At 47.4% G+C, this 12,368-nt stretch overlaps 1 protein-coding gene across 1 annotated transcript in view; it reads right to left on the bottom strand.

Annotated features, from left to right (window-relative positions):
• Positions 1–12,368, bottom strand: part of P2RX3 (purinergic receptor P2X, ligand gated ion channel, 3) — a 102,803-nt gene that overhangs the window by 15,607 nt on the left and 74,828 nt on the right. Inside the window, exons 5-8 of the mRNA XM_015412087.1 lie at positions 8,138–8,231; positions 7,359–7,436; positions 3,191–3,332; positions 2,012–2,148 (exon numbers count right to left, since the gene is read on the bottom strand). Of these exons, the coding sequence (XP_015267573.1) occupies positions 2,012–2,148; positions 3,191–3,332; positions 7,359–7,436; positions 8,138–8,231 (451 nt within the window). The remainder of the gene's footprint in view (positions 1–2,011; positions 2,149–3,190; positions 3,333–7,358; positions 7,437–8,137; positions 8,232–12,368) is intronic.

The following is a 12,368-nucleotide window of genomic DNA, read 5'->3' as shown; positions in this document are numbered from 1 at the left end:
TAGGATGCATTGAAAGAAGCATTGTGTCCAGATCACGGGAGGTAGTAGTTCTGCTCTATTCTGCTATGGTCAGGCCTCACCTGGAGTACTGTGTCCAGTTTAGGGCACCACATTTTAGGAAGGATGCTGACAAGCTCGAGCGTGTCCAGAAGAGGGCAACCAGGATGGTGAGAGGGCTGGAATCCAGGTCTTATGAGGAAAGGCTGAAAGAGTTGGGTATGTTCAGCCTGGGAAAGAGAAGGCTTAGAGGGGACATGATTGCAGTCTTCAAGTATTTGAAGGGCTGTCATGTAGAAGATGGAGCAGATCTATTCTCTCTTGCTCCAGATTGCAAGACTAGAACTAATGGGTGGAAATTACAAGGGAGTCGTTACCAGCTAAATATCAGGAGAAACTTCCTAACTGTAAGAGTGGTTGAGCAGTGGAACAGTCTGCCTCGGGAGGGGGTGGATGCTCCTTCACTGGACATTTTCAAGCGGAGGCTGGACGACCATCTTTCGGGTATGTTGTAGGGCTACCTTTTGGCTATGCTCCTGCAGAGTGCAGGGGGTTGGACTAGATGACCTGCAAGGTCCCTTCCAACTCTAACATTCTATGATTCTATGAATTCCCCTCCCCCAGCATTTATGGCAAACTGAGAAGAGTGAGGTTTGACAGGTATGTACATAAAGCATAAATGTCTTGCTTATTCTGACAAGAAAATATATTTGAATGTGCATATACATGCAATGTAAATGTAAGGGTAGGATAAGGGTAAGTACAACAGAGTGTACATTAGGGGTGTGAACAATGCAAGTGTAATGATGTAGTCACGTATTTCATTGTTTGTATATATTTAATTGTTTTTATTGAATTATCATTCTATATCATTATCATTCTATAATCCTCCTTGAGTGTCAGTGAGAAAGGTGGAATATAAATGTAGTAAATAAATAACTCAATAAAAAGGGGCATGGATTGCAAACTGTGTGCAGCTTGCAGCTAGAAGGCACCCACCCTCCAAACTGTGCCAGAGCCAGAAGCAGTCTTCGCCGTGGGGTGTCCGAGGTGGATGCCCTGAACTAGGCAAGCCCCTGCCCACCCACAGTCCAGCACCCCCACAGAAGAGGGGGAAAGCAGCTGGCTACTGTTTACATGTGTGTGCCCACCCCCACCCCACCCCCCTTAGGGACTTGGGAAGCAGCCCCCCCCCCGCCCACCCACCCCCCTTAGGGACTTGGGAAGCAGCCCCCCCCCGCCCACCTGCCATCCATCCTGGACTTTTGCCCATGGCCCCAGAATCCCTAAGACCACCCCTGGATAAGGCACGGTCATGTGCCGTGAGAAACCTGCTATTGTGTTCTGAGAGTTGCATTCAACAGCTAAGAATACCCATTCCGCAGAAGAAGATACTGCACCTCTGCATTATCTACTTCTCTGGCCTTCCCTTCTTCCAATCAGCCGCTGCTAGGGGTGGGTTATTCTGCTGCAGGTCTGCATTGGGTGTGCGTGATTGACTCATGCAGTCACCCTGATCCCAAAACGTCTCTGCATGAATCATGACTCAAGGTTCATCCGTTCCAATCAGCAGCCTGGCTGAGACCACAGATTCATGGGAAAGGGCTGGTCTGAGGGAAGGTCATTCCTACCCTTCACTCCAGAAGGTTTGCTTCAGTTCCACTTTTAATTCAGAAATGATTCATGTATCAGAAGCTTGGGAGGCACTAATAAACATCGCCCTTCAAGATTCTTACTGTCCTCAGCCTCCGTATTTGGTTGTCAGTGTGTGGACACGTATCACATGTGCCCACGTGCAAGACAAATTGCCTAGAAGGAGAGTTGTGCATACTCTGCAAGTGCAGGATGCAGGTATGAGAGAGAGAGAGAGAGAGAGGCAGGAGGAGAGACACCATGTTGCCAGTCAGAGTGAGGTAAGTGTGGGGAGGAAGGCAAGTTCACAAAATGTCACAGTGGAAGGGAGACATTTGGGGGGGCGGGAATGAATGATTTAGGACTGATGCTCTGGACTTGCCTGAAATTGTATCCAGTGGAGACGCTGTTCTTTTCAGAGACACTGTCAAGTCGGGTGAAGGAATATTTGGGGACGCAGCGATCCCAAGAATGATCCAAGTCACATACCCATCCGATCTTGATCCCGATTATCCCACCCTGGACAGAGAAGCAAAGCAGCAGGATAGAGAGCAGGCAGTTCATGGCCACTCAGCAGCAGCGGCATGAAACGTCACGTGCGCAAAGTCCTTTCAAAGACTCATAACTCAATGCAGATTGGTTACCAATTGCTTACCTTTAAGTGTTTGATCCTATGCACAGCCAAGGTAATTAAAGTGCAGGCAAATAAAAAAAAGTGAAACTTTTCCATTGAGTGAAAATTCTAACCTTTGCTAGTTATTGTGAACAGATGTCAGCTATTCCAGTTTATGTATTTATTTATTTATTTGTGTATTCATTGATTTAGTTTGTACCCTGTCTTTCTCCTCAATGGACACCGAAAGCATCTTATGTCATTCTTCTCTCCTACATTTTATCCTCACAACAACCCTGTGAGGGAGGTTCGGCTGAGAGGGTGTGACAGGCCCAAGGTCCCCCCAGCAGGCTCCCAGGGGGCACAGAGGGGGATTCGTACCTGGGTCTCCCGATACCAGTCCAACCCTCTCAGCCACTACACCAGACTGCCTATCTAGAGCACGGGTGTGTGTGTGATCTGGCGCGTTTGTCTCCTGTCACCACTGTTCCCTCTAAGCTGAGTTAGTGTGAGCCAGCTCACAGTTTTTTAGCCTCCAGCTCATGCATTTTTGTCTTAGCTCAGGAAGGGATGGGGCTCCAGAGCAAACTAATTTATGCAGCAGCCAAATCGCTCGCTCATGACTTTGATGCCAGAAGCTCACCAAGCAGAATTTTTGCTCACAAGACTCCACACCTTAGAGGGAGCATTGCGCTGTCACTAGTAAAATTATCTCCTGATCTCCTCATTTATGTCATTGTTTGTTACATATATCCTGCCCTTTTTCAAAGGAGCTCAGTGCAGCAGTTTGGCCTTTTAACAGCCCTGCAAGGTAAGCCACCCAGAAACCTTTGTGGGTGAGTAGGCGTTTATTAAGCCTGGGTTTCCAAGGCCAACACTTCCCACTACACCACAGTGGCCTGAAGGGCACTCATGCTAATTTCACAGCTTGGCAGCAGAGATCCTTACCGTTGTGGCCAACTTGGTGAAGTCTTGCTTGGCAAATTTCACAATGTCCCCCAGGCGCAGAATAGGGCAGAAGGGCTGCTTTTCTGGGTCGAAGCGGCAATTCCGAATGTCCTCAGTTGTGAGATTGGGCAGGAGGTTCCCCCTAGTAACAAGGCACAGGAAGCCATACTGAGATGAGACATGATAAGCCCCAGGGAAAGAAGGGGAAGGATACTGTTGAGCTCAGCACAGTCAACTCAGTTTCACGCCCCATTTCTTCCTCTAGCAGCAGCGACACTTGGGACCATAGCTCTCATGGCATAAAGCAGAGTTGGGTGCAGTTTGCTAGGAGAACTCCCAAACTTGGTTTTGTTGTGTGGTTTGATTGGGCTTGGGGACACGATATCGACCAGCTACCCTCCCTAATGTCCAGTGGGAATGCAGAGCAAATATGGATTGCTTCAAGCTATTTAGGGAAACTTGGGCTCCTGGCTCTGTCTCTTCATGATGCTCGCTGGCACTTTCCACATTCCCAAAGAATGCTGTAAGACGAACCTCTGTGAAGAAGAACCACGTGTGTGGGGGGGCAGGGCTGCTGAGAGCCACTGTGGACCCCCGAACTAAGATTCCATCTGGTCCCCTCTCCATGACCATGACCCTGATTCAAACTTAATATCATAACAAAACTAATGTCTCCGTTTCCAGATACCATGAATAAAATTATTATTATTTATTAGGTAAGAAGAAAGGGACTGTATTACTGAAGTATATTTAGGATACATAACTTACATTTGATGAAGAGGGCTCTCATTTACAAAAAGTCATGACACAGTAATCTTTAATAAGAAAATCATAAGAAATTTGTCTCAGTTGATCCTTTTGTGCCAGGGCAGCCTAGGCCGCTGCTTATGGAGTGGTGTTGAATGAGAAGCGCTGGGATCACGGGGATGTGTTTTACAGACACATCTTTTTAAAAGATTAAGTTGTTTGTTATATAACATAGGACCATAGGACCATATATGGAGTGGTGTTGAATGAGAAGCGCTGGGATCATGGGGATGTGTTTTACAGACACAACTTTTGAAAAGATTAAGTTGTTTATTATATAACATGAAGCTTAATGCTTGCAGGACCAAAAAGTTGCTTTTACAAAAAGCCAAGCATCAGGTGTTCCAACAATACAATAATAAATAAAAAAATGACTGCTTGAATTAATGTAATAAAATAGCTTCTCATTATTGGGGAGAATAGTTTTAATTAGGGGCTGTGGTGGCTTAGTGGTTAAGATGCCGAACTGCAGACCAGAAAGTCAGTAGTTCAGCAGTTTGAGACCCGAGTGCCGCATGACAGAGTGAGCTCCCGCCTCGGGTCCCAGCTCCTGCCAACCTAGCAGTTCGAAGGCAAGAAACTGCAAGTAGATAAATAGGGACCACTTTGGTGGGAAGGTAACAGCATTCCATGCGCCTTGGCATCTAGTCATGCCGGCCACATGACCACAGAAACGTCTTCAGACAGAGCTGGCTCTTCAGTTATGAAATGGAGGTGAGCACCATGCCCTAGAGTCAGATTCAACTGGCTTTTGAGCAAGGGAAACCTTTACCTTTACTAATGTTAATTACTAATCTCAGACTTCATATACTTTTTAACGAAGTCTAAAACAAGATCTATTTAAAACCACAAAAACAAATTATAGTCACATACCTGAGCTACACTATTCACTACTACATATTTGTAACCACTAATGCAGACCAATGGGAGGGAAGGCAGCGTGGTTATACCCTGATTCTGTCACATCTTGGAAGCTAAGCAGAGTGGGTACTTGGAATGGAGACCCCCAAGGAAGACTCTGCAGAGGAAGGCCATGGCAAAGCACCTTGGCTTCTCACTGGCCTTGAATGTCCCTTGCTGGGGTGGCCATACGTTAGCTGTTGTTGGAAGAACCAGATGCAATGGTCCCTGTGCCTCAGCCTCCAAAAAGCAAATGACCAGAGAGTTACAGCTAGACAGGCAAACATGGGGCATCTTCTTCCTGTTTACTCTTCTGTCACTGAACCCTTTGAAGTGCAGATTGCTCCTCCCATCTCCTTGCCTTACAAAGAGGGAGGACCTGTTTCTCTTTCTTCAGAGGCCTCTCTGCATCTGCATCCGTCACTAGCTAGGTAGAACAGGATCTGTCCCTTTCTGTATGCTGCACTATCAAGTATGCATTTCCTAAATAAATCAGTTCTTATTTTCTTTTAAATAGACAAATGGCCCTGTGTGTCTTTGTAGTCTTACAAGCATATGCTGCTCAAAGGAGCTCCGCTGCGTTCAGAGCCTTTAGTGCACTCTGCTAGATTAGTCAGGGATTTGGACCAACATATTCAGCTATTCCAAGAGCTGTGACTTGATAGCACTTTGCACATGCGCACGTGCACACACACACAAATCAGATGACTACATATCACCATACATGTAAAGGGTGGAGGGAGAGGGAAAAATTACCCTTTCACTAGTTTGATAGATTGCTGGGAAATATTTTAGAATTTTTTTTCCATTTTTCAATTTTATTCCCTTTCCCCACATTACTATATTCTGCCTAAATTATTCTACTCCTTTTGCTGAGATTGTTTTACACAGTTCCAATGACCAAAGACCAGTTGCTGGAGCTTGGAATTGTCGTAGATCTGGCAGCCCAGCATAGCTGCCAATTTTGAGGACGACTTTCAGGCCAGTTTTTTTGGTCTTGGCTGTTGTGGATGGACAATATAGTCCTACTGGGTTATATATGGCCAATTTTGATTGGATATAAATAGCCAAGGTCTCTTCCCTACAGGGGTGTGTGTGGTGTTTGGGAGTCTCATTCTGTTGTGTCCTTAGCCTGAAGTACACTGTCAAACAGATACAGTTGAATATAGAATTTGATGAAGGTAAAGGTTTCCCTTGCTCGGAAGCCAGTTGAATCTTGGGTGCGGTGCTCATCTCTGTTTCCAAGCCAAAGAGCCAGCGCTGTCCGAAGACGTTTCCGTGGTCATGTGGCTGGCATGACTAAACACCGGGGCACACAGAATGCCGTTACCTTCCCACCGAAGTGGTACCTATTTATCTACTTGCAATTTCTTGCTTTCGAACTGCTAGGTTGGCAGGAGCTGGGACCAGAGGTGGGAGCTCACTCCGTCATGCGGCACTCAGGTCTCGAACTGCAGTTTGCCGTCTTAACCACTGAGCCATGTTAAAGTTAGTTATTTTTTGAATTTTGTTTTTCTTTCCCTGTGGCTTAACATTTTATAAATTTGTGTTAACCCGTAATGGAGAACTTTATAATACAGGTGGATTAGCCTGAGTGATTGCATTTGCACCTACTGGAGATGGTATCGGAGACGGTCCTGCACTGTTGTCTGTTGTGTGTATCTGCCTCAGCTTCAACGATGTTGGGAAGCAATTTTGTCTTACGGTTTCCTGAAAGTGTTGTCATGCGTGTGTGCCCTTCCTAGGGTTTCACGAGCTTTTCTCCAGTCTTTCTCAAATCTGATGTGTTCTGAAGCTTTGGAAAATATCACAGCAAAGCCTCGGATGGCAGCTCTGTGGGTGGGAAGATTCAGATTTCTGCCACCCACACGGCAACCATTTTCCCTAGGATTGTTCCTGCAGAGGTCATTTCCTCCCCCCTTCCACAGTTAAATTTTTAACTGGCACTAGAATATCATTATAGGGATGTAATGTTGCCATAAATATGTGTACCAGGTTCTTTGAATTCTCAGCTTTCGTTAAGAACAGAAGTCTCTAGCTCCTTCTGTTGTGGAGATAGAAGGGGAAACGCATTTTTGCAAATTTCATTTCAAAATCCCTTGAAGATGCAAAGGTGAAATCTGAAGATGGCTACAGTGTGGGCAGCAGAGACTGGATTTTTCTCTGCAGTCAAACACACAAGCTCTGGCACACCCTGTACCACGGACTGTTCGTATGGCCCAGCTTCTGCTTCTGCTGAAGCACAGAGTCACCGTTCGTTTGTGCCACCCTTTCCCTGTTCCTGCTAAGGCTCTTCTCTCAGCCTCAAGGAATAGATGCACCCTGATCATGGGAAATTTCTTCATTAGAGGAAGTTTTTATGGGTTATTTCCAATCCTTATCTGCCAAAGGTTTACTGGAATTCAGATTCCAGAATGCAATGTGAGCTCTGGTTTATGGGTTAGAGAGTCTCATTACTCACTTCTCAAAATTGAAGAGTGGGAAGCGGATGCTGTTCTTAATGAAGAGAGTGAAATTCTCTGCTTCTAACATGACAGGTCTGAAGGGAGGAAAATAATTGAAATCAGCTTCTTGGAACAGATCACCTATTATAAGTGGAGTCCAGAACAGAATAAGGCCTCTTGCCCGAATTTCCTGAAATATCCCGAATCCCTCCCTTCTTGATTTTCTTCACCACCCCCACCCCCAGTATGTCATGGATAATTTCCCCCATGATTGACCTTATGGAGATTCCCATGCACAGTTCTGTGGACTGGGGTACTAATCCAACAATGGCATTCGAAGAGGGATCGGATATCTCTGAACCCCTCCCAAAATTCCACTCAGAGAGCTTTCCTTAGGAGAAACATGCAGCTCTTTCTGTGCTTCTAAGTCACTAAGATTTGGGCAGCTGCAGCCAGCTGGGCTATGCTGCTTGGGTTTCCATAGCTTAGCGACTGCAACAGCGTCTCCATGAGGAGGACAGGACAGGAATTGGACTTATCAAAAAGACAGTTGGTTAATGGAGCAGTGAAATAATTTCTCCTGCTTTTGTTGTTAGATTACACCAAAATGAAACTAAAAGGTAGGCTGCCAGCTGCAGGAGGGAATTTGTGGTTTCAAGGAATATTTGTCCATGGTCAGTTGAACATTATTTGACTAACCAGTTGACCAGCATTCCAACTCTATTGGAAGGTTTACAGTGTGGGCAATATTTCCCTACTTTGAAAGTACAAGAGTGTGGACTCTCCAAGTACTTACACCTGTTTGGTATCCACCTCTGCCGGGCACCAGCCCTGAATCTGACAGGTCCGGATGGTGGCATTGTATTGAACACATAAGCCCGTCAGGATCCCTGCAGTAGAAAGCGCACCATCATGTAAATGAAAATGTAAAGCTAAAGCTCTGATTAAAACAAGGCCATTTCTCCTCTCAAGTTCTATTATTATGGAATCTAAAAATAGAAACCTTTTGCAAGTCTCCACCCTTTACAATGAACTCTATGTAGTCCTTTGGTGCTGAGTGAATTTGTTCACCTCAAATTTCAACCAGGCATAAAACTTTTTTTAAGATCATAAAGTTTTGTTGTCTTTTTGGGGGGGCACCCATGTTTAAATTAGCTATTCTGAGGAAGCTCACCATTATTACTTGAAATTTACATAGCTTTATTTGCATAGCTCTTTCAAATCTGATGATCTATTCCCACATACAATCCTGAGTCAGTTCACTATTTCCCCTACTATTCAAGGAAGGAGCTGAGAAATAACCGTGCTCCAAGGCCAGAGGCTGAGTCCACCATGAAAGCAGGAGTTATGCCCAGGTCCTCCATACTGTCAAACTCGGGTCCTAGTTTGCCATGGATTTCATATGTTTCTGTCTTCACTGCCTGTACTGTATCTTCAGTGTTTTGTTCTTTCACTTTGGGAATTGGGGGGGCAGACTGTGTGTGTCTCTCCGTGTGTGTAGAAGACTGCTTTACTGCACTACTTTGCAACTGCTTTCCAAAGGGGCCTCCCAATGATGGGAAGACTGTACAATGACCTTGAATGCAAGTCTCTGCTGGCTGGCTTCTAGTAGATAATGTAACTGTAGGTTCACAGGTGGTGGAGGAGGGCTAACAAAGCGCACTAGGTTTAGGCGGGCTGAATGAATGGACTGACTGGACTGGTCACCGGGGGGGGGGGCTTGTTTGAATCGGGGGTGCGGGCTTGTTTGAATTATGTATAATTCCAGAACCGGTGCCAACGGGGTCAGTTCTGACACAAATCATCTTAGCTTGAAACATCTTTCATCTCTCAATAAACAAATCACTGGCAAGAGACTGTTGTTGGGAGTAAGTCTGTTCTGATGTAGTGTCAACTCCCTTTCTCACCTCGACCCATTGCACTACCGACGTGATGAGCGAAGGAAGCAAGAACACTGGGGCCGAGACCCAAACCAAGGGACCGGTTGTCAGGTAGCCCTGTCATGGCATTGGTATGTGGGGGTGATGCTCTCCTTCGCTTTCCCAGTGCTTTCCTGCCCAGCAACTGACTGCTATCGCGGCTTTGACCTTGCTGTCTCCAGCTGTAATGAGACGGCTGGGGACCTTAACTGCTTTCTAGCTTTGCTTCTTGTTTTGCTGCTTGCTTGCCGCGCGTGCAAAAATTAACCATTGGCTTTTGCTCCTGGGGAGGGGGGGTAGTTCAAAATCACTATAAGTCAGAGGCCCTGCTAAGGAACTTGACACCAGTCTTCAACCCCCCCTAAACTGATGGAGGAAGACAAACCCTGGGATCGCAGCAACAGACCCAAAGACCTGAGACCAGAGCACCTGAGGTGGGACGCCCTGAACTGGCTGATGACCTCATCCCAAAGAGCCTGGCAGAGACGGCAGGAGGCCGATTGGAGATAGCCCATAGGGGTGTTCCACAATGACACAGAGTGCCCAAAAGTTGCTGAGATGTTACGAGAGGAATCCGATATCGAGCTGGTCTGGCAAGAGCTGAAATGCAAAATGGCCAAACTGCAGTGGGACACCCAGGCAGCACTAGAGGACCTTCCAGCCACCATCCCATTGGTCCTGCAGCAAGAACTTCAGGGGCAGGGGGCACACCACCCCAGCCAGCTGAAGTGCAAACCTGGCCTGATCCTGTGTTGGCTGAACTGTACAGAGTGGGGTTGAATCCCGAAATACGGGAGACGGTCCTGAGGGCTGTTGACCCAGTATCCCTCCCAGTGTCAGCAAGCTGCCAATATGCATTTTCCATGTATATGAGATGTGTGTAACCCCCCCCCCATTGCCTTCCCTTAACTGGCTTACACTCTGGTGCGCATGTCCCCCCTCACCCTCCAGCGCTCATAGTTTCACTGCATTCCTTTCCATGTACGCTAGAGTTGCTTTGAAGGAATCTTATCAGCCAAAGCTACAGGTGGTGTGCTTTTGGAGGCTTTTTGCTTAGTCTATAATGAGCAGTAGTGTGAGAACAGAACTATTGTTTAATTAGCTACAGCCATTGCTTTCTCAAGGTTTGAGCGCAAGATGAGCCTCAAGGCGGGCGCGGGAACCATATCTATTGGCCCATGTTATTTTGAACTTGCTTTATTATCCCAGTCTCAAGCCCGTCTTGTTATTCCGAACAGAAAAGTTGTTCTAAGTACTTCATGGCTTCAATAAAATAAAACCTTCCTGCAAGAGTGTATTTCATTGTTCGCTGTGAGTCCGACACCCAGCCTGGATGCAAGAGGTGGAGAGTGCAGAAATCCGCCTGCACACCCTACGATTGGACATCGCGACGGCAGGAGTTTGGCCTACACCCCAAGCGACGAAGGGGAAACCGATGCAGCAGGCGGAATCATCCCGGGAGCAGCGCATGTGGCAAGGGCTCTGCCTGAAGTGTGGGGAACGGGGCCATTTCATGGCTGACTGCAGTGGGATGGGGCCCGGGAAACAGGGGCCAAGTGAACCAGTGAAGGTGCGCCCTGCCACACCAGTGAAAAAGCCAACTGGAAAGCCAAAATATGCCAAAGCCCTGCAGGCAGCTCCCGAAGGAGAGGCGAAATCCAGCGGATACGACCCCGAGCTGGCAGGAAACGGATTGGTCCTGCTGTAAGAGGCACGGAGCAGCAGGGCCCCATCCCGGAGGCGCCTAATGTGGTGAGCAGTTTTCCCTCCTTGTTTTTTGTGACTGTGACTTTCATTAACCCCAGCCTTGGAACGCATATACAGGTGAGAGCCTTGATTGACTCGGGGTGTGGGAGGGATCTGATCAATCCCTCCCTGGTTACGGGGTTGGAGGCTGGGGTGGTGAAGTTGAAAGACCCCCTGATCTTTACACAAATGGATGGCTCTACAATTAAAGACCTGTGTGAGTACGAGACTGTACCATTGTGGATTGAGGCGGGGGATCACTCGGAGGACACAGCATTCATGATCACCTCAGCCGCCAGGTTCCCGCTAGTCCTCGGAGCCGTGTGGCTGCACGGGCACGATCCCTACATCTTGTGGGATGAAGGGAAGGTACAGTTCATTTCACCTAAGTGCCGGGGCCACAGTTGGAACCCGAAATGGGGCCAGCAGCTGATAGCAGAAGGCCCTAGAGTATGTCTAGCTCAGGAGGAACTGCTCGCCATTCCCCCCGAGTATCAGGATTTGGCTAGGGTGTTCAAGGAGAAGGAGGCGGATGAACTCCCCCTGCATAGACATTTAAACTGTTGCTGGGGCAGAAACTACCCAAGGGGCGCATTTATGCAATGGGACCAGCTGAAAAGGAGGGACTGCACAAGTTCATAGACAAGAACTTAGCCTGTGGGTTCATCCAACTGGCCTCATCCCCCTACGCGGCCCCAGTACTGTTCCGAAAGAAAAAAGATGGGGGGCTGCGACTCTGCACGGATTACCGGGGCTTAAATGCAGTGTCTTCCACTAATGCCTATCCCATGCCGTTGATTAAAGACTTGCTCACTGAAGCGGCAAAAGGAAAAATCTTCTCCAAGCTGGACCTTCAAGATGCCTACTTTCGGGTGCGCATCAGGGAAGGGGATGAGCATAAGACCGCTTTCAACACCCCCCTCAGCCTTCAGGGGCCCCCGGGGGTCTTCATGAACCTGATCAATGAAGTGTTGCACAAGCATTTATTCAAGGGGGCGCTTGTTTACCTAGATGATATATTGCTGTACTCCCCCGACCTACCTTCACACGTGAAATTGGTGAGGGAGGTCTTAACCACGTTGCACAAGCACAAACTGTTTGCTAAGCTGTCAAAATGTGAATTTCACAAAACGCGCATTGATTTCTTGGGATATCGGATCTCTGACCAGGGCCTAGAGATGGACCCGGGGAAAGTTCGTGACGTGTTGGGTTGGGAGGTGCCCCGAACCCGACAAAAGCTCCAATCCTTCCTCGGTTTTACGAACTTCTACAGAACCTTTTTACCCAATTTCGCCCAGGTCAGCTTACCCCTCACAGATCTGCTAAAAACTAAGGGAAGGGGCCCAGAGGCTACTAAGCCAA

This window comes from Gekko japonicus, unplaced genomic scaffold (assembly GCF_001447785.1).
Source record: "Gekko japonicus isolate JY-2015 unplaced genomic scaffold, Gekko_japonicus_V1.1 scaffold1475, whole genome shotgun sequence".
In the NCBI taxonomy this organism is placed as follows: domain Eukaryota; kingdom Metazoa; phylum Chordata; class Lepidosauria; order Squamata; family Gekkonidae; genus Gekko; species Gekko japonicus.
Note: the sequence above shows the minus strand (reverse complement) of the source record. Positions and strands in the feature narration are given on the sequence as shown.